Here is a 21,156-nt window from a genome sequence, read left to right as displayed (position 1 = left end):
CAAGATTCATGAGAAGAGGGCCTTTGTTTCATTCACTGCTACATCCTCAGCACCTAGAACAGTACCTGAAATTGGCAAGTACTCCATGTACATCTATTGAATAAGTAACAAAATGAATACTGAATAATCATCATTTTCAAATGAATTCACAGTGTGACATTGATGGATAAACCAGGGTATATTTAGCCAAAACCATTGTGTGAAATTATCTTCCCAACTTTGCTATTGTGAATACATTGGATGAGCATCCTGGTTCTTGGTGCACGTGTATATGTTTGTAATTTTCTCCTTGATATAAATTTCTAGAAATGGAATTTTCGACCCAAATTTTCAGTGTTTTAGTTAGTGGCAGGATCAAGGCTAGAATTTGGGACTCTTGACTCTCAGTCTAGTGTTCTTTACAATAAACTACAAATGAATAATGGTATGAAATTCACATCATGGGAGGGACTAGTGAAAATATGGTGTATAATAAACATTTGTTTAGGTGGCTATACTTCCGGAATCTGAATAGGAAGTTTATTCCTTAAAGATGCCTTCCCTAGGGACTTCTCTGGCAGTCCAGTGGTTAAGACTCCACGCTTCCACTGCAGGGAGCACAGGTTCGATCCCTGGTTGAGGAACTAAGATCCTATATCCCATGTGCTGCGTGGCGTGGCCAAAAAAAAAAAAGATGTCTTCTCTAGTTTAACAAGGACTACATCCATTCAACAAATCTTTATTGCATCTGCTGTGCCAAAGACTGACCTAGATGGTAAAAATGACAGACAAAAGCCTTGCCTTCTAATGGAGAGACACAGACAACAACATGCAAGCAAATAAGAATTTCAAATAGTGATAAGGACTATCGGGAGAAAAATAATACACAATAATGCGGTAGCTAGGTGGGTTGGCAGGTAGCTTCTTTCTAGAAGGTGATCAAGGTAGCCTCTTATAGGAGCTGTCTTTGGAGCTAAGACATGAGAAGGAGTCGACTGTGCAAATATCTTGGAGACAGCTAGTGCAAAGAGTCTGAGGCTGCCATGATCCTCCTGAGTTAGAGAGACAGGAAGGGAGCCTGTGTGCTCCACAACTAACAAGCAAAGGGAGAGTGGGAGGAGATGAGGGGGCAGTAACAAGCAGGAATACATGATAACTAGCATCTTGCCTGTTTTAGGAGCTTGGCACATTATAGAGAACATCATTTTTATCACTTGATCCTAAGTGGCAAGCAGAAATAGTCACCTTGTCGATTTTTTTAAGGTTAGGTTTATTGAGGTATAGGTTACATACAGTAAAATTAACTTCAAGTGAACAGTTCAATGAGTTTTGATTAATATATACTGTCATCTAACCACCACCACCAGAATTAAGATATAGAATATTTGCCTCATCCCAAGCAATTCCTTTTGTGCCCCCTTAGTATTCAATCCCCGCCCTCACCCCTACCCCTTGGTAACCACTGATCTGATTTCTGTTTACATAGTTTTGCCTTTTCCAGAATGTCATATAAATGGAATCGTGCAGTATGTAGACTTTTGTGTCTGGCTTCTTTCACTTAGCATAAATGTTTTGAGGTCCATCAGCATTGTTGTGTGTATTAATAGTTTGTTCCTTTTTACACTGAAGGAGGATTCCATTGTATGGATGCACCATAATTCATTTATTTATTCACCAGTTGATGGACATTTCAGCTGTTTCCAGTCTTATAAACATTCAGATACATATCCTTTATGGACATAAGATTTTCATTTTTTTTTTCGAGTTACTGCAAAGGGATTGCAAGTCCTTATAATAGGTATATGTTTCACTACATAAGAAAGTGTCAAGCAGTTTTCTAAAGAGGCTATATCATTTTTCATTTCTACCAGCAAACTGTAAGAGTTGCAGTTGCTCTGTACCCTTCTCTGCAATTTTCCTTTTTGCGATTCTAATGGCTATGTAGTGGTTTTAATTTGCATTTCTCTAGTGTTGAGTATCTTTTTGTACTTATTTGCCATACATATCTTTTCTTGGTGAACTCTCTGTTCAAAGTTTTTGCCCATTTTTTAATTGGCTTGTTTGTTGTTTTTACTGTTGAGTTGTAAGAGCACACACACACACACACACACACACACAGGACAAACACACATACACACACAGGACAAAAGTCCCTTATCAGATATGTGTTTTGTTATTTACATTTATTTTCTTGCAAGCTATGGCTAATCTTTTCATTTTCTTATCAGTGTCTTTCAAAGAGCAGAGCTTTTTAGTTTTGATGAAGTCCTAGTTATAAATTGTTTTTTTTTATGGGTCATGCTTTTTGTGTCCTATCCAAGGTCACAAAGATTTTTTTCCCTTGTGTTTTTTCCCTTGTGTTTAGAAGATTTTTTTTAGCATGCAAAAGTCCAAATGTTCCAGCACATTTACCCTATTGATTTTTTTGGTCTTACTGTTTGTCACTGGTAGACAGCTGCATAAATAATAATCTCTGAACTCTTAGTAGTAAATTACATTGTGTCTCTGCTTGTTAAAAAGCCCAGACAGAAAAACAATGGAAGCTAGCTAATTAAATTGTTCATCTCCAGCCTCTGCTTATTCCTGTCAAAAGACTTATCAGCTCATCTATATTGTTTGAACAATGCACTTTGAGTGAGAATCATCTCTAATGCGCTGTTCTCTGCAGTCTGCTGTGTAGTTTTAATTCCTAATCACTGTTTTCACTGTTGCTGTTGTCTCATGGGTACTAATGACCTTATCACTAATAATAATCTCAACAACCCAGACCTGTGTGCAGCAGATGGGCCAGGAGGATGTCTGTAGTTTGCTTTGCCTGCTACACCTTTCTGTAGCAGCAGGCGGCAGCAGTAACCCTGGCATTGGGGAACTAACCCCAGTTTACACTTAGTTTTATAACAGAAAGATGCGTTCCCCGCATATGAGTCCCACTGAGAAACAATGTCAGTTATCTCTTGCAGGCTGAAGAACTTTAAAAGGATGTAGAATCCTGCAAAAAAAGGCAGGTAAGCCCTTTTAATTTATTTGTTGTACCTCCCAGTGAAATAAAATGTATTTTTAAGGCAGGACAAAAAAAATTAAACAGAAAATTTTCTCTCTGTGTTTGTTTGGGGCTTCTCCCTCCCTAATGTACATCTGCATTACACACTGACCAGATCTCCTCAAAGAGGCGGGTGCCTGCTCAGCCATAAACGTCAAATTTTTTCTTTCTTCTGATGCTAGCAATGTAACTTCTTAAAAGAATAGTGTTCTTGGGCTTCCCTGGTGGCGCAGTGGTTGAGAGTCCGCCTGCCGATGCAAGGGACACGGGTTCGTGCCCCGGTCCGGGAGGATCCCACATGCCGCGGAGCGGCTGGGCCCGTGAGCCATGGCCGCTGAGCCTGCGCGTCCAGAGCCTGTGCTCCGCAACGGGAGAGGCCACAACAGTGAGAGGCCCGCGTACCAAAAAAAAAAAAAAGAAGAATAGTGTTCTTTCCCAGCTCTGTAGGGGGTCATGGTGACTTGCTGTTCACTTTGTATGTGTTTACCTGGACCATGTATCCCTGATGAATTTTATGTAAAATATCTGTATGTCATTTTGATGTATGATCCTTTGTCTCAAAAATGTATATGACTGCCTTCGACCTCTAACAGGTGGAACGGTTCTCAGAACTTTCTGAGAATCTGCTTCCCCGGGTTACAATCCTCAGTTTGGCTCAAATTAAATTCCCTTTTTTTCTTCTTAACTTCATAGTTAATTGAATTTTCGTCGACACTATTACTGTCATTAAAGTCTACATTTACATTATATAGCTGTGCCACTATCATATGTGTTTTTGAATCATCACAAAATCTTTCCATTTTATCGACTGCTTGATTTATTTTCTAAACACTCCCCAAAATATCTGGGCTGTATCCAACCTTTTAAATTCCATCTCAAACGTAACCTTCTTCAAAAAGTTTCTCCAAGTTCACCCAAATAAAAATTACCTCCATACCCACTCGTAGCCTCTTTTCTACACTTCCAGCACTTCTCTGCCTTATGTTGTAATTACACACCTGCTTTATTTCTGTGGCTATAGCTAGCTTCCTAACTTATCTGTGCATCAGCTCTGACAATTCCTAGCATTGCCTCACACATAGCCAGTGCTGAATATATTTTTGCTGAAAGATGGGTATTGATGGGGAGTTCTCTGGTGGCCTAGTGGTTGGAATTCCAGGCTTTCACTGCCGTGGCCCGGGTTCAACTCCTCGGTCAGGGAACTGAGATCCCCGCAAGCCACGCAGTGTGGCAAAAAAAAAAAAATGGGGAAAAAAAAAAAAAAAAAAAAAAAAAAAAAAACATGTGGAAAGATGGGTATTGAACACAATCAAAAGAAATGAGAAAATTTTCAAGTTTCCTGAATGGCAGTTGTGTACAAATATGAGCTGCTTGCTTTCAGAATCACTTCAGGGCCGGGACCAAGGTAAGGTGTGTGAGGCACTTGCCTCAGATGCAAAATTAAGGAGGGGGAGAAAATCTCAGTAAGCAAGATAAATAAATGCAATATTTAAAAAACAACAATTAAGGCAAAAAGTCCATGATGGACAAAATATTACAATTTTAAATAAAGACAGGATCAGCAGTTCCCATACCACCATTTAAAAAGGAGAGGTCCTTCCATGGAACTCTGTCATTCAAAGATTGGAATGATTTTCCTGAAGGCATGGGTGGCAACACACACTTAGGTTTTTAGAGCTTAATGATGCATTCATTTTCTAATAAATGCCATGACTCATCATTTTTATTGCTCATCTACTAAATGCCAACTACCGTCCTGGGGGTTGCAGATACACTGGTCCAACCCACTGCAAGCCCACATGCTGCTTCTCTGCAGTTATCTGAGAAAGTCTTTACCCACTTGGTTCCACCTGCTTCGGGTCCAGAATGAACTCCTCTTAGAACATGGGGCCTCCAAAGGACAGAAACAGATTTCATGTGTTCAAGTTCCTATGGGCTTCTTTACCCCATGCAGACGCCAGTCTTTGTGACTTGCACAGAATTTAGCTCTCTTCCTTCTGAATCTGCTTTCCTTTGTCTCCTTATTATCGTCCTCCAACTGACACCTGAGTCAGAGGAGGTGACCCCAGCACATTACACTAACATGGTATCACAAATTGTATTCTCCAATAAGCAGATTTTGAGACAGAGTTTTGTGAGGAGGGTGTTTATTAAGGAGTACTCCTAGGATCACCTCTGGAAGGGAAGGGACAGAAGCAGGAGTGCACAGAGGGAGAAGCTGAGCTCTTGAACTGGAGCAACCCTTCAGAGAGGGTCTGTGTTGGGCTACGATGGCCTGACCTTCACACTCCACATCAATCAGTTCTTGCCGTGCCCCTCGGGTGAGGAACCCAGGCAATTTCCAAACTCACTGCCAGCTGAAGGCTTTCTGTGGGAAGCACCCCCAGCAGCTGGGGCCACAAGTCCTTCGTTGAAGAAATGTCCACCCCACGTGGATATTTCAAATGGAACGGTGTCTTTCAAAACATACCCTCCAATCTCCTCATTATATAGATCCTGTGGCCAAAGATAGGAAGTAACATAAAGTCACATATTAACAACCCCCTAGCCAAATACTTCTTTTCACAGAAACCACAGTACCCTCCACAAAGGGCACATTTGATCAGGCCACTCCCCTATTTAAAACATATCATGGCTTTGCATCACTCCAAGGTCAGAAATCAAAATCCTTTAAATGGACCTCAAAGCCTTGCATGGCCTGGCCCCTGCTGTGTTCCCCAGCATCACATCACGCTTGCTCTACCAGCCGTGACACTGCCTTCAATATTTTGAGGCAACTTGCTTCTTCCCACCATAGCACATCTTTCTTGTGTCTGAAAGACTCCAGTCGATCACAACAATCCTGTGAATGACCTTATTTTGCTGCAGGGAAAAAACCCCTTTCTCGTATGTATGTGTGTTGCCAGACTTGAAGTCTGGGACACTGGTTAGTTTGTAATCAACCATCCATTGCCTAATTGCACGTGCAGCTGCAGAATCGCTACCATGGTGATGAATATTGCTGTCAAAAATATTGGCCTTTATCTGATAGGGTGTACTGACTTGATACCCAAATTGATGTCTCCCTCCAGAGGAAGATGCCTGTTGCTTTGAAATATGTAGGTATCTGTGCATGCGTCTCTTGATGAACTGTCAAGATAGAAAAAGAAATCCAGAGAAAGTGCCAGGCAGGGCACGTTGCGGCGGGCAAGTCCCCACCTCCACTTTACTTCAGTGGAGGTGTAAATTGTGTAACCTGTGGGTCTGCTCAGCTAACGCCCTGCGTAGTGGACTAACTAGGTTCACATTAAAGAAGTCCTCTGGGGTGAGGGAGTGAGAATGCGTAATACAGGATAAGAAAGACAAAAGGTAAAGCCAAGGGTACAGAATCGTAAGATTAAGCTGTTTTAACTAGGCTGATTCAGCCTCTGGCATAGTGAAAATTCGGGGCTCTGAGTCAAAGGCTTTGGAAAGAGCTCCCCTTTATCTCTCTCCTCCACCCCATAACTCCTCACATTTCCAGAAGACTTCCCCCAAATCCCTCTCAGGTCTTAGAGAACATGGCTCTTTCTCTCCTCTTACCAAGACCCACTGCTTCAAGAGTTAACTCCAAGGACACATTGATCCCCACCATCTATTGGTCTTTGTGTATCGGAAATCACAAGATGGGATTTTCCAGCCACCCACCAGATCAACTGAGAAGGGCTTCCTCTCATCCTCCCAAGCTACCACTCCTCCCAGAATCCGTATCTTATTTCTCACCTCCTCCACCTCTACCACTTACATTTGCTCTGCAGAGAAAGTCCCTAAGTTTTACTGGAAACCCAACTTCCGTCCTGGTAGACCCTGTTGTCACAGAAGAGGATGAGCAAAGAATTGCAAGGCTAGCAGATGACTCCCTGGCTCATACAAACACACATGGTTCTCAGAGGCATTCTTCTCAAATCCAACCGTTGTTAACTGTTATCAACAGTTACTCTAATCCAACTGTTATCATCTGTTGTTAACAATTTAATGATTTCCATGGACTCATGAAATTTATTTACAACTCTTTTTAAATTGGAAAGACTTTTTTTAAAAAGGACATTTAAAAATGCATAATCTCATTATGAAATGAGATTTCATAATCTCATTTATGATTTTTAAATTTTTAGAATCGCTTTCCACATGCATACACAATTTACATAGTTCATTAGTACAGAGCATTTTGGATTATTCTATTATTTCTTAACAATATATCTAAACCTTTCTTGTGTTCCTGGATAGTGAGTATTTATGTCACTTAGTTTCTTTATCTTATATTTATTGAAAGATATCTTTCAGACTTTGTCATCCATCTCTTGTGCGTATATTGAAAGGAAAACAAAAGTGAAACAAATTGGTTAAGATATTTCTAAGGCAGTGACTGCCACTTGGCTGACAGCAATAGAAAAATCATCCTGATGTCAGAGATGTTAAAATAAAATGGAAACAATAATACATTCCCATGGACATACCCGTTTGCATAATAGAAAAATTCCCACTCTTTTGAAGTTTTTCCTCCCAGACCATCCCTCCCTTCTTTTTACCCTACAGAAATCCACTATTGTGAATTTTGTGTTTATCATGTCCTTGTTTTCTTCTACACTGTTAGCAAATGTGTGCCCCTACTCACATTGTTTGATCTTGTTTTTGAACTTTTCTACAAATGGAACTATACTGCATGTATTTTTCTGACTCGCTTTTCTTATTCGACATTACGGGAGACTCCCCCATGCTACCCTGTACAGCTGCTATTCATCTTCCCTGCTGTATCATAGGCACAGTTGGCATATGCCACAATTGATCATTTCTCCTATTTGGTGAACATGTGGACTGTTTCCAGGGTTTTGCTATTACAGTTTTACTACAAACATCCTCCTAGTTGTCTCCTGGCAAGCGTTTGTGAGAGTTTATCCAGAGTACATACCCAGGAGGAAGAAGAATTTTAAGATTAAAATCAGGTGGGCAAAACTTTTCTGCCAAGTGCCAGAAAATAAATATTTTAGACTTTGCAGGCCATGTGGTTTCTGATACAGCTACTCAAATCTGTCATTTTCATGTGAAAGCAGCCTTAGACAATATTTAAATAAATGACTGTAGCTGTGCCCAATAAAACTTTATTCATAAAGCCAGGCAGTTGGCAAGATTTGACCCTCAGGCTGTCAGTCCTGATCAAGATGATAAACTTCACTATTCTGATTGCCTATAAATGCTGAGGCACCCCTTCTTTTCTTCCCTGATTATCCCTAGAGGAGACATGAGTCCTGTCTTCACTTGGTCTATGGACTGGACTGAATGACCATGTTCAGGGACCTTCAGGGAGAAAAGGAAGGGCTTGGGGACAGGCTGGTGGTGATGCTTCCCAGCCCGTAGTCTGTGACTTGCAGCCATAGTCTTGGGGAAAACAAAGGCAGGAAGGGGTTGAGGCAAGGCAGGGCACTAATGCTGGCTCTGCTGGGCGTGGGTGGGAGGTGGGGGTCCTGCTTGACTGGAGGCTGGGGTCTCAGGCCGAAGCACAATTCACATCACAGAAGTCACTGTGAAGTCACTACCAGGCGAGAGGACACAGAAAACAGAAGATAGCATTTCTTTTGGAGTTGTATGGTTTCCTTTATTAAAGAAAGCAGGAATTGCCTCTCTAGGGATCCTTCCCTGAAGCTGGGTCTCCATGGAAAGCTTCCTGCCCTGGCTTCTATTTAAATGGATTTGGTTTCAATAACGATGGTCTCCATCGGCTCTGATGTCATGGTTCCAAAGGTCTCCAGATCCTGGCCAACTGGGGCTTTCTCCACCTTGTGCTCTATGTTGAGCTCCTCTACCGTCTTAGCCACGAAGTCTACCTCTCTGTCATGTGTGACCATTGTTTTTGAACCAGGAATGCCTCTGAAGCTCCTGAAAAACGAATAGATCTTACTGGATTTCTTACTTAGAGTCCCTGAACTGTTGGCGGGCCGGCTCTTGGCAGAGGAGCTGTGGCTGCCACTCCTGTGAGAGCTGTGTCTTCTGCTCCTGGTGCCACTGTGCCCTTTTTCTTTTTTGTCATCTTTTGAGTTTCCATGGCCGGATAAGGACCAGGAGGAGGATGATTTCTGGGTCTTGTCCCCTTCTGTCCTGCGGTGACTTTCACCTGTCCTGCGGCGATGGGAACTTTTCCTAGATGAAGACTTGTCCTTCTTTTCCCTTCTTTCCTTTTTTTCCTTCCAGGCTTCATCCCTGGGGCGGGAGACCTTCTGGCTTCCATCCCGTTCAGACATGTAGTCTTCGCTCTGCAAGGTGGAGACCAGGGGGGCTGCGACCTGCCCTTCAGCTCTTCCATCAGCAGGCTTGTTGGTCGTGGCTGCACCTGCAAACACCACGCTCATGCTGCTCTCTGGATAATCTGCCCCTGTGGAGGATGTGCTGGCAGCACCCGCCAAGACCAGGTTCGTGTCCTCCAAGGATGTGTTGGCAGCACCTGCAATGGCCTTGCCGGATCCGCTTTCTCCTGGATCCCTGATGGTGGCTCCCGCCAGGGCCATGCTCACCTGGCTGGTGCCTGTGCTCTTGGCTGCCGCCAAGCTCACAGTGCCTCCTGCAGGGCCTGCTCCCACCCCTGAGACTGCCACTCCTCCGCCAGGTCTTGATGCTGTCTCTGCTGCGACCTGGCCCGTGGTCATCTCTGCAGCTGATCCTTCGGCACTTTTCACGACTGCAGTTGAGCCATGGGGGGCATGATGGATTCCCTCTCCCCCAACATTAGCACAAGACGTGGCTCCAGACACGTCACGAAGCTTGTGAAGCCCAGCCTTATCCTGATCTCTTTCTCTGTGGAGCTCTGTGGTCTGAGCCAAGAGGAGGAGAAACAGATAAGATAGAGATGACAGAAAGTGAGATCAGAACTGTCCGCTCCTCTCTCATCCTGGAGCTGAGCAACTCAAGGGCTTATACTCAGAATAACCTTTGAAATCACCAAATCTAAGCTCCCATTGGATGCAAGATCCCATCTACTGCACCCCTGTCAAACGGCCACTCCATTTTGCTTGAACAATCCCAGGGCCAGGGAAAGCACTGATACAATTCTCCATGATATACACTTTAATTTTATACCCTTGTGCTTCTCTCTCTGCAGGACAGATTCCTAGAAGCGGGGCTCCTGGGTCAAGGGATGCACACCTACATTTTGGTGACTACACGGGTTGGGCTGATTTTAATCAGCATGTCGGAGTCCCGGGGAGACAGAATGAAGGAAGGACTTTCTAACTGTGAATGATGTTCCATAACTGATGAGACTATCTGGGCTGGGGTAAGTGTTCAAGAGACCGGACAATCAGGATGCTGTAGAAGGGATTACAGCCCTGGAGATGAGGCCAGTGCAGCTGATATGATACCTAAGGTCTCTCTGAAATTCGGCCTTGTGGGACGGTGTGGAGAAGCACTCAGAACCTCTCTAGTGTGGTGAATGGCTCATTTGTCCCTGACCCTTTTCAACAATGGAAGGTATTTCCCAGGCGAGTCTCAGAGAGAGAGCACCAATGGCTATGAAGGACCAGCTTTGCCCTGCTCTCCCAAAGCACCCTGCCCTGTGTTCTTGAGTCTCTGTAGGTGCTTACCACTAGGATTTTGGCATCCTCTATAGTCGCTGAATCTCCAGGTTGGAGCGTCGGGGTACTGCTGCAACTCTCTACCGGTGGTCTCAGGAGATAGACAAGCTTTACCCAATAGAAAAAGAGGTCTTCTCGAGCATCGGAAGAGGGGCACAGCTGCAGATAAAAAGTACGGCCGGTGGCAAGCTTCAGGCGCAGCCGCTGCTTCTCACAGTCGTGGATGGAGATCTTGACAAACTTCAAGGGAAGCAGCCTGGTAAGCTCTAGGGTCTTCACGGGCTCGCGACCTCTTCCCTTGGTGATCTGGGCGTATCTGACATGCTCTTCACAGGCTTTTGTTGGCCGGGCCAGCAGCATGACATCAGGTAGTGGGAGGAGGGGGCTGGTGGATGCGATGCCCACAGTCACCGTTTGGACGTGGTTGTGTAGGTCAATCACCTCTCCTTTCTTGCTGATCTGGATAAAGTCGCTTTCAAACATGGGAGCATACTTGAAAATGTCATACTCTCCTCCCTTGTACAGTTGTCGTTGCAGGTCCCCCATGGAGGTACTGAGCACGCCTACTGAACGGTAGCTGTTGGCCGTGTAATGAGGTAAAAAATGCTCACTGCTCATGGTTCTATTCGTTCAAGACAGCGGCCACCAGCCACAAATCGAGTCTTGGAGAGACAGGGAACGAAGGCAACTGGCCACCTCCCTGCAGGGCTCTGCCTAAGTCTCTTGGCCCGACCTCATTTATTCTGCACAGTCCTTTGTGACCCATCACCATCACACACCCCTTTGTTGAGCCTCCAAGCCCCCACCCACTCGGGGCAGGCTCACCAGCCTCCCCCCTAAACCAACCACCACGTCCATAGGGAACAGGCTGACCCTGCCAAGGTATAGGTGTGGGTAGGCTGGATAGTCTTTCTAATCAAAATGTTGAGAAAACCATCCTGCTTTTGTAAATATCTGGGTGGTTTCCAGTCTTGTTGTTGTCACAAATCTCCCTGCAGGGATCATCTTCATGCTTCTGCTGAACGATGCCCTGGGGATAAAATCCTGGAAGTGGCCTGTGTACTTGCTAAGGGCAGGCATCCTATTGGGATTGCTGTTCTCTGTGCCCCCAGCGTATGTAACACAGTGCTAGCAGGAACTTAGAAAGAGTGCTACCCGTCAGAGTCCCATTTGTACTGTCGTTTCCAGGGTATGGAGAATTTTCTCACCCATTTTCTCATTTCAAGGAGACTAACTTATATATATATATTTACAGTTTTAGAAACTGTTTTTATTGTGAAATATAACACACATTCATGAAAGTGCACAAACCATAAATATATAGATTAATGAGTAACAAGAAAGTGAACGCCCTTGTAGCTGCTACCCAGAGCAAGAAATAGAACCCTGCCAGCCCCTCTTCTGCATGCTCCCTCCCCACAAAGGTAACCCAACCTTGGCTTCTATTTTTTCTCTTCTCCTTCTTATTTTTAATTTAAGTATAGTTGATTTACAATGTTGTGTTAATTTCTTCTGTTAACTTCTGATTCCGTTTTATGTATATATATATTCTTTGTCATATTCTTTTCCATTATGGTTTATCACAGGATGTTGAATATAGTTCCCTGTGTTATATGGTAGGACTTTGTGGTTTATCCATCCCATATATAATAATTTGCATCTGCTAACCCCAAACTCCCAATCCATCCCTCCCCTACCACCCCCTTGGCAACCACAAGTCTGTTCTCTATGTCTGTGAGTCTCTTTCTGTTTCGTAGATAAGTTCATTTGTGTCATATTTTAGATTCCACAAATGTGATATCATACGGTATTTATCTTTCTCTTTCTGATGTACTTCACTTAGTATAATAATCTCTAGGTCCATCCATGTTGCTGCAAATGGCATTATTCCATTCTTTTTATGGCTGAGTAATATTCCATTGTGCATATATACCACATCTTCTATCTATATCCCTTCATCTGTTGAGGGACATTTAGGTTGTTTCCATGTCTTAGCTATTGTGAATAGTGCTGCTATGACATAGGGGTGCATGTGTCTTTTTGAATTATAGTTTTGTTCAGATGTATGCCCAGGAGAGGAGTGGGATTGCTGGATCATATGGTAATTCTATTTTGAGTTTTTTGAGGAACCTCCACACTGTTTTCCACAGTGGCTGTACCGATTTAATTTCCAACAGTGTAGGAGGGTTCCCTTTTCTCCATACCCTCTCCAGCATTTGTTATTTGTAAACTTTTTAATGATGGCCATTCTGACTGGTGTGAGGTGATACCTCACTGCAGTTTTGATTTGCGTTTCTCTAATAATTAGCGATGTTGAGCATCTTTTCACTTGCCTATTGGCCATCTGTATGTCTTCTTTGGAGTAATGTCTATTTAGTTCTTATGCCCATCTTTTGATTGGGATGTTTTCTATTGTTGAGTTGTATGAGCCATTTGTATATTTTGGAAATTAAGCTCTTCTCAGTTGTATCATTTGCAAGTATGTTCTCCTATTCCACAGGTTGTCTTTTTGTTTTGCTTATGGTTTTCTTTGCCATGCAAAAGCTTATAAGTTTGATCAGGTCCCGTTTGTTTATTTTTGCTTTTATTTCTACTGCCTTGGGAGACTGACCTAAGAAAACATTGGTATGATTTAAGTCAGAGAATGTTTTGCCTATGTTCTCTTCTAGGAGCTTTATGGTGTCATGTCTTATATTTAAGTCTTTAAGCCATTTTGAGCTCATTTTTGTATATGGTGAGAGGGTGTGTTCTAACTTCACTAATTTACATGCGGCTGTCCAACTTTCCCAACACCACTTGCTGAACAGACTGTCTTTTTCCCATTGTATATTCTCGTAAAGGAAGCTAGTTTTTAAAACCATAATTTTATGGTGAGGAACTGAGGCTCAGGATTATCTTGCTCAGGGGCAGAACGTAGAGCTGGATGGATTCTATCCCCAGTCTTGCACTTCAGGTCAGGCTTTTTTTCTGTCTCAAGCTGCATGGCTCACCATCGTACTCTCATTCTGCACCAAATATAGAGTCATTCATGGTTCGCAAGATACGTTGGGACCCCAGGAAATCACTAAAGTCTTGAATCGCCATAGGATTTCCCATATTGGTCTGCCTGCTTCTTCACTCTTGATGTCTACCTGATAAACCATTGATGTTCTGTTTCTTTGAAAAGCTCTTCAGAGAAATTACGGCAAAGATGCCTTTCTGGAGTTTTTGTACTTTGCACAAGGTGATGAATCCAAATTCCCCCTCCCCCAGTTAGAAGACTACTTTTGAGGTAAAAATACATCTCCCAAACTCAATGATTACTATGTGAAGGTATTGAAATAAACTTCACCCCCCAAATGTTCTTTTTTATATCCCTAGTGCCTACTGCAGTACCTGGCAAATTGCAGCTTTTCAGTAAATATGAACTTGCTTTTACCCACTGAGATTCATTCTTCCATTTGTTTAGTCAACAAAATTTACTGAGCAGGCACTATTTTCAGGACCAGCTAGAAAATGGAAAATGCAGAGATAAAGGTCCCTACTTCTGAAGAGCTAAAAATTTTTTTCTGAAGATGTTAAATGATTTCTCCAAAAAAAAGAATAAAGTGACTTATATTCTATTGTAAGGAGATAATCACTAAAAGTTAGCACTATTGGGTTTTTGAACAAGACGTTTTTATATACTCAATCATCTGTTCTTCTCGTAAGTCCATTTCTGATGAATGATTAATGAGAGAAATCATAATTATATTATAAATAACTTACTATAAGTCAGGCATAGTGCTAAACACTTTACATTCTTTTAAAAATGTAATTCCCAAACAATGCTATAAAACGTAGGTACAACTACTATTCCCATTTTACAGGAGAGAAAATCAAGGCTCAGGGAAGTTAGGCAGCTTTATCAATGTCAAAAGGTACCAAAAGCATATGTAAGTCCCCAAATATGGCAATGGTTAAACTATACTACACTGGGTCACACAAGTAGGACACAAATATACAAGTGCTATGCAGCATAAATTCATCAATTCTTTTAATTAATATTATTTTAATTAATATTATTAGGTACCTACTTTGTGCCAGGCCCTGTTCTAGGTGCTAGGAATGCAGCAGTGGACAAAAGAAACAAATATCCTCACTTTCATGGAGCTTATATGTAGATAATACATGAGTAAAATATATGGTATGTCCGATGCTGTGGAGAAAGATAAAGTAGGCAAATGGGATGGGAGTGTGTGCATGAGAGAAGGAGCTGGAGGTGGTGGTCAAGGAAGGCTCAGTGAGAAGCGACTTTCAAGCAAAGACCTCAAGGAGGTCAGGGAGGAAGCCACGCAGATGTCTGGCGAGTAGCCTCTTGTCAGAGGGAATAGCAAGGGGTGGGAGTCCTGAGGTGGGAGTGTGCCTGATATGTTAGAGGAACACCAAGGGGGCCACGGTGACAAGAGTGGAGTGAGGGAGAGAGATTGGAGTTGAGGCCAAGAAGCAACTGTGGGGATGGTAGGGAAGCAGATCATGTGTGAAGGACCTTGTAGGACACTGTGAGGTGTTTAGCTCTGCTCTAAATGGGAGATGATCTGACCTACATATTTGGAGAATCATTCTGGCCACCATGTTGCAAAGAGATCATAGAGGTGTAATAGGGATGGAAACAGAGACTGCGTAGCTCCTGCAAGAGATGAAGATGTGTGTGGAAGCAGTGGAAGTAGTGAAAAGTGATCAGCCACCAGACATGTTTTGACTGAGGCAACTATTATGTATACTGATGTTGAACAATTTTCAATAAATATCAGTAAGTAAAAAAAACAAGTTGCAAAGAGCGTATAAGACATGCCATATATTTTTTAATAAAAATTTTAGAAATGTGTGTTTGTGTGTGTGTGTTTGTGTGTGTATGTGAAAATATGCACAGGAAACCAGTACCAGGAGCAAACTTACTGACTGAAGGAAATGGTGGGATGGAGACTTAGCTTCCCAGGGCATTCTCTTCTATACATTTCAGATTTTATTCTATCGCATATACTACTTGCACAAAAATAAATAATACTTTAAATTTTAGAATTTGAGAACCCAAATACAAAATATCATTCCAAATTCATTTTCTGACTTTTCTTAAAGACTTTCTGAAAATTTATTCTCTCTTTCCAAAGTTTAAAAGTCTGATGTATCCCCTATCCAAAAAGTGGAGATCAGTAAGTCAAGACATATTTATTGATTGCCAGCTATGTGCCCACCATTGAGCTAAGAGCATTCAGATTGTCAAATATAAGTTTCAAAAACTTTAAAATATGACTCTCACACAAATATACAATGAAAACATGTCACAGATTTCATTACCTCATCAATGAGGGAATCAGCATGATGGTAAAGCTGGTTCAAAGGAGAATTAAAGGTATAGGCCTTGGCATTGGAGAAGGAATATTGGACTAACACTGCCAGGTTAGATACAAAACTGGTTAAATGTCTACAGGACAATAAAAACATAAGCTTTGGGGCTACCTTTTTTACTAAACAGAAATCATTTGCATCTCTTCTGAATGAAAATCTATAAGTTATTAGAGAACTTCACTGAGTCTGAGACTTTAATCAATAATAGTCTTCTTGGGGTGCTGAAAATATTCCAAAGTTATATTGTGATAGTTTCACAACTGTGAATATATGAAAAAGCACTGAACTGTACACTTTCAATGGATGAATGTTTTGATATGTGAAATGTATCTCAATAAAGCTATTAAAAATAGTAGACAGCAATACTTCAGTCTTGATTTATTAATCCAATTCCATTGTCTTACTTCCTTCTCTTAGATAATCACATAATCACATAATCACATAATCCTCTTAGATAATCACATAATCTCTTAGATAAACAATGCTTTAATATGACATTGAAAGTACATGCTGGACTTCCCTGGTGGCACAATGGTTAAGAATCCTCCTGCCAGTGCAGGGGACACAGGTTTGAGCCCTGGTCCAGGAAGATCCCACATGCCACAGAGCAACTAAGCCCGTACGCCACAACTACTGAGCCTGCGCTCTAGAGCCCACGAGCTGTAACTACTGAGCCCACGTGCCACAGCTACTGAAGCCCTCGTGCCTAGACCCCATGCTCCGCAGCAAGAGAAGCCACCGCAATGAGAAGTCCGAGCACTGCTGCGAAGAGTAGCCCCTCCTCACCGCAACTAGAGAAAGCCCTCACGCAGCAACGAAGACCCAGCACAGCCAAAAATAAATAAATAAATTTATTTAAAAAAAGAAAGAAAGAAAGTACATGTTACCTGCTTTATATTTTTTTTCTATTTACAAGTTTTTGGTAATTCTTCTTAACAAGGACTATAGTGAAGCATGTATAAACCACCACCCTAATTTCGGAAACTTTACAATACAGGAGAACACCCTGAAGAGACAGAGAGCAATACAGGAGGACAATTAAATACACGCTAGAGTAATAGTGAATGAGTTGAATGAATGGACCTGATAGCACTTATCTCAATATTTAAAACCAACAATGTTTTGTGAGAAGAGAAACTGCCAGAACCACAATTCTAAGGAGAGTTTCCTGTATATTTTTAACTGGCCTAAGATTTAAAGAGATGTGAAGCGTGAAAACACAAAATACTGTATATGATGTACTGAGTATAGGTAGACATGCAAGATTATAGATGGCTGAAGTCCACCTGTTTATCATGAGAAGAGGTTTCAAGTCAATAACTTTTGTTCCGCACCTATCACTTTGTAAAGCAAGGCAAGCAGACAGCTATATATAGCCTTTTCAAAGAGCATGCCACCTGAGAGGGCCTAGTGAGCTAGGCAGGATGTGAGGGTGGGGAGATTTCCATACTGTACACAGCATATATCTGCTGGGTAAATCCCCTGGCCTAAAATACAATCCACAGTCCTTATATGTCAACACTGTTAAACCAAGGTGGCGTGGGATGAAGTGTGGTGAGCCTTGGGCACCTAGGACTTCAGGAAGCCAACCTGATTTCTGCCTTACCTTCTGGTTGTCAGAAAAAGACCACAGTCACCTAGACTCTTTCCCTAAGTTCCATTATGCAAATCAGTTTGCTTCTGCCTTAGGTTTCAAAAGAAAATGAGCTGGTATAGATGAAAGAAGCCAGACAGGAGATCTAAAGAATTTTATTTCTCAACATTATGGTCCAACAAGTGTCACCTCTCTTCCCCACCTACTCGCTTTCTGCTCCCTTCTAGTTTCTGTCCTCAGACATGTTTAGCCCCACTCAGAGCCAAAATTCTTATGACAATTTCCCTCTCTTGGGTTCCAATTTTGCTGCGTTTATAAGCCATGAGACATCCCATCTCGGTCTAAATATTTATTTCTTCGATGTTATATTGAAGAAGCTTACAATTAAATACACATATAAATAATAAAATAGTTAACATTTAAGATAAAAATAAAGATTAGAAACTGTAGAGGTGGGAGATGGTAAATGATCCAGGAGCTGGGATAAGATGATTATTGCAATTATATTGCAATGAATAAATATTAAATTTAATTCTGAAAAAATATTGGAAAAAAGTAAAATAACTGTTAACATTGATTATCTCTGAGGGGTGAGACTAAAAGTGATTATTATTTTTGTCTATTTGATGGTTGGCTCTTTCCAGCAAGATATATTTCACTTCTGTAACCAGAAATACATATATATGTATGTATGTGTATATATATATATATATATATATATATATATACACATATATATATATATGGTTCAAAAATTAGGTCTAAGCTCTAAGGTCTAACTGGCCACCTCAGTTATCACTATCTTCTAGTAATCAAACCAATTATTTCTGACAAAGGACATACTTTTATTTTAAATTGGAAAGTAAAAAATTCCCCCACAATATGGTCATTTAATTACATAAATTAAAAAGCAAAACAACTCTCTACCTTTCCAGTTCCTTGCTGGAAGTTTGATATAGAAACTTTCTGACATTGCCCTGTACATATACATACATATTAATACAAACACAAAATACTTTTATGTAAAAATGGGATTATGCCATACATATTTGTCTGCACCTTTTCTATCTTAACAATAGATCTTGTACTTTTTTAGAGTGATACATTATAGAAATTCTTCATTCATTTTCGTTATCTCAGTGTTCCACTGAATGGATTCACCATAGATTAATCAGTTTCTCACTGATGCACGTATAGGTTGTTTCCATTACAAACACTGCAATGAACATTTAGTACAAATACCTCTATGTGCTCATGTTACTTTTTTTTCTCTAGGATTAATAGTTTTAGAAGGAATAAGGCTTTTTAAAAAATTTTTCAGAAGATAGAAGCTATATAATTACCAAAATATTCTGGGTATCACTCTTAAACAGATCCATATAAACCTGATCAAGTTTGGATGAGAACCACAAGGATAATGAAGGCCCTGGAAGCCACATCCTAAGGATGCAGTTGAAGGATCTCTTCATCCTGGACACAGGAGGGCTCTGGAGTTATGTAAGAAGCATCTCCACTTATCTAAATGGCTATTCCCTGGACCAGAGAAGAGGATTGGACTTGCAGGGCCTCAAATGCTAGAACCATGAAGATGTGCTTCAGGGCAGAGTAAAGGTGAGATGATTTATTGATGAGCTGACATCCGTTCTACTTCCTCTAGTGGCAACACTGTTAGTGTTCCTTTAGAGGAAAACCTCTCTCTACTCTCAGCCCATGTGGCTGGATAGGGCCGACTGTATCCCATCCCCAAATCCAGGAAAGGGTGCAGACCTAGAAATAGACAACAGAATATTCTATCGCCTTGTCTGTAATGACTGAGTTACATATTAGCAACTGACCCAGGCCAGGGCAATGATTCATAGTTCTGAGACTTCTGCTGGAACTATTAGGAAAAAGAATCCAGTTCCACTGGCAAAATGTCAGCCTTTTGCTGCCACAGAGGAAAGCCTTCCTAAGCGTGAAGCTGACACAAAACTAAGAAATGAAAATCAAAATTTCTGATGTCACTAAGTAGCTGGATCCAGTAGTGCCAGGCTGAATTGTTTTTTTCTTTGTGAGAGGATGTTAAACTAACTTTTCCAACTCAGTTTCAGTTGAGGTCTCAAAGACCTAAAATAATACAATTTAAGGAATCAAGTGACTTTCTGTCCTAAAGTAAAATACCTTATCATCTGTGCTTGACACAATAGGAAGCAAAACAAGCTCTGCCAGTAATAGTCTTTGCCCACCTCCAGCTTTTAGAAAACAAAAGCTTGAAAAACCAAGGGAGAGTTTTTGGTGCACTGTGCATTTCCTCTTACAACCCACTCAGGGTGAAAGGGGGCAGGTGTTTGCATCCACCAGAAGCTAAGTGACAGGAACTTTAAAGGACTACTCACTAGCTTGACCTAAGTCTCATAGGGTTTATGAGGACTGTTGTCTAAATCCCATTTGGAGAAAGGCAAAGGTTAAATCTCGTGGAAGAGCTCCTTGTTTGGTGTCAGAGGGAGAAGAGGCTGCACTTGGGGCAAATGGTACATACATCCATCAATGGATACCTGAGTCTTCTCTAGAGCCATGGGAGGGAATAAGTGGCATGCAGTTCATTTTCAAGGAACATTTACCCAAGAGGACAACAAAGATGGGCAAAGGGATCCCAACAGAGTTGCAGGGGAGGCACGCTGGAGGAGGACCAGCAGAAGCCCAAGAGCTGAAGGTTGGGCTCACTGGGAGTCAGACTGGCATCTCCAATATCAAGAGAACTGCTGTCAGAGTCCTCTGACAATAATGGCAACAACACACATGACAAAACTTTCCCACGAAAGAAAAAGCAACAATTGTGTATCCACCACATTCAGAGGGCATCAACCTAAGATTACAACTGTGACCTCATTGAATTAAGTGCCTGTTTCCCTTCTTGCCCCAAGCCTGAACCGGAAGGAGTGCGTCAGAAGCAAGGCTAGTGTATGGGGAAGGAGGAGGAGTTAGGATATAGTAGAAAAGGCAACATGCTTCAAAGCCTGTACCAGACCTCTGCTTAGGTTGAGGAAAAGCATTACATTCAATATGTGTTTGGAGGTTTTGCTATTAGACTGACTTGGACAGGCCTTTTTCTTAACTTTTATTATGAAAAATTTCAAACATATAGCAATGTAAGGAGAATAAAGAACCACCAACCCATCCATCACCCAGCTTCAACTGTCAACTCAGCCAAACATTTGTCATCTCTTGCCCTGCCTATTTCTCCCCCTCCACTGGATTATAACAAAGCAAATCTCATATATTTTGTTATTTTATCAATAATTATTTCTGCATGTTTCTGTATACAATACTCTTTTGTAATAACTACAGTGCCATTATCATGCCTTAAAAATTAAAAAATTTAGTCATCAAATATGCAGTGTTCTGATTTCCCAACTGTCTCATAATGTCTTTATATAATTGATTTGTTTGAATATAAATCCAAACAAAATCAGCACATGCTTGATATGGCTCTTAAAGTCTCTTTCTCCCTCTGACTTACTTGTTACAGACATGGGGTCAGTTGTCTTTAGCGATTTGGGTACAGATCCGAGGTGTCCATGGTGGATTTGTTCCAGGACCCCCCAAATACAAAATGC

The 21,156-nt window shown here is 41.5% G+C and overlaps 1 protein-coding gene across 1 annotated transcript; it reads right to left on the bottom strand.

The window, feature by feature from the left end:
- Window positions 1–8,715: 8,715 nt before the first annotated feature.
- GARIN3 (golgi associated RAB2 interactor family member 3) lies at window positions 8,716–11,311 on the bottom strand. Its single transcript, XM_024760172.1, has 2 exons — window positions 10,609–11,311; window positions 8,716–9,840 (listed from the first exon to the last, which is right to left on the bottom strand). Exons 1-2 carry the CDS (start codon window positions 11,215–11,217, stop codon window positions 8,716–8,718), a joined length of 1,734 nt encoding a protein of 577 aa, XP_024615940.1. The 5' UTR covers window positions 11,218–11,311.
- Between the last annotated feature and the right edge of the window lie 9,845 nt (window positions 11,312–21,156).

Source organism: Neophocaena asiaeorientalis, unplaced genomic scaffold (genome assembly GCF_003031525.2).
Source record: "Neophocaena asiaeorientalis asiaeorientalis breed wild unplaced genomic scaffold, Neophocaena_asiaeorientalis_V1.1 scaffold336, whole genome shotgun sequence".
Lineage (NCBI taxonomy): Eukaryota > Metazoa > Chordata > Mammalia > Artiodactyla > Phocoenidae > Neophocaena > Neophocaena asiaeorientalis.
This window is presented reverse-complemented; position numbering and strand designations above follow the sequence as displayed.

Excerpts from the sequence above, each read along its gene's own strand:
- GARIN3 (XM_024760172.1), bottom strand. The coding sequence starts at position 11,217 with ATGAGCAGTGAGCATTTTTTACCTCATTACACGGCCAACAGCTACCGT. Across the intron at positions 9,841-10,608 it reads AGGATGCCAAAATCCTAGTG|ACCACAGAGCTCCACAGAGA; the intron begins GTAAGCACCTAC and ends CTCTTGGCTCAG.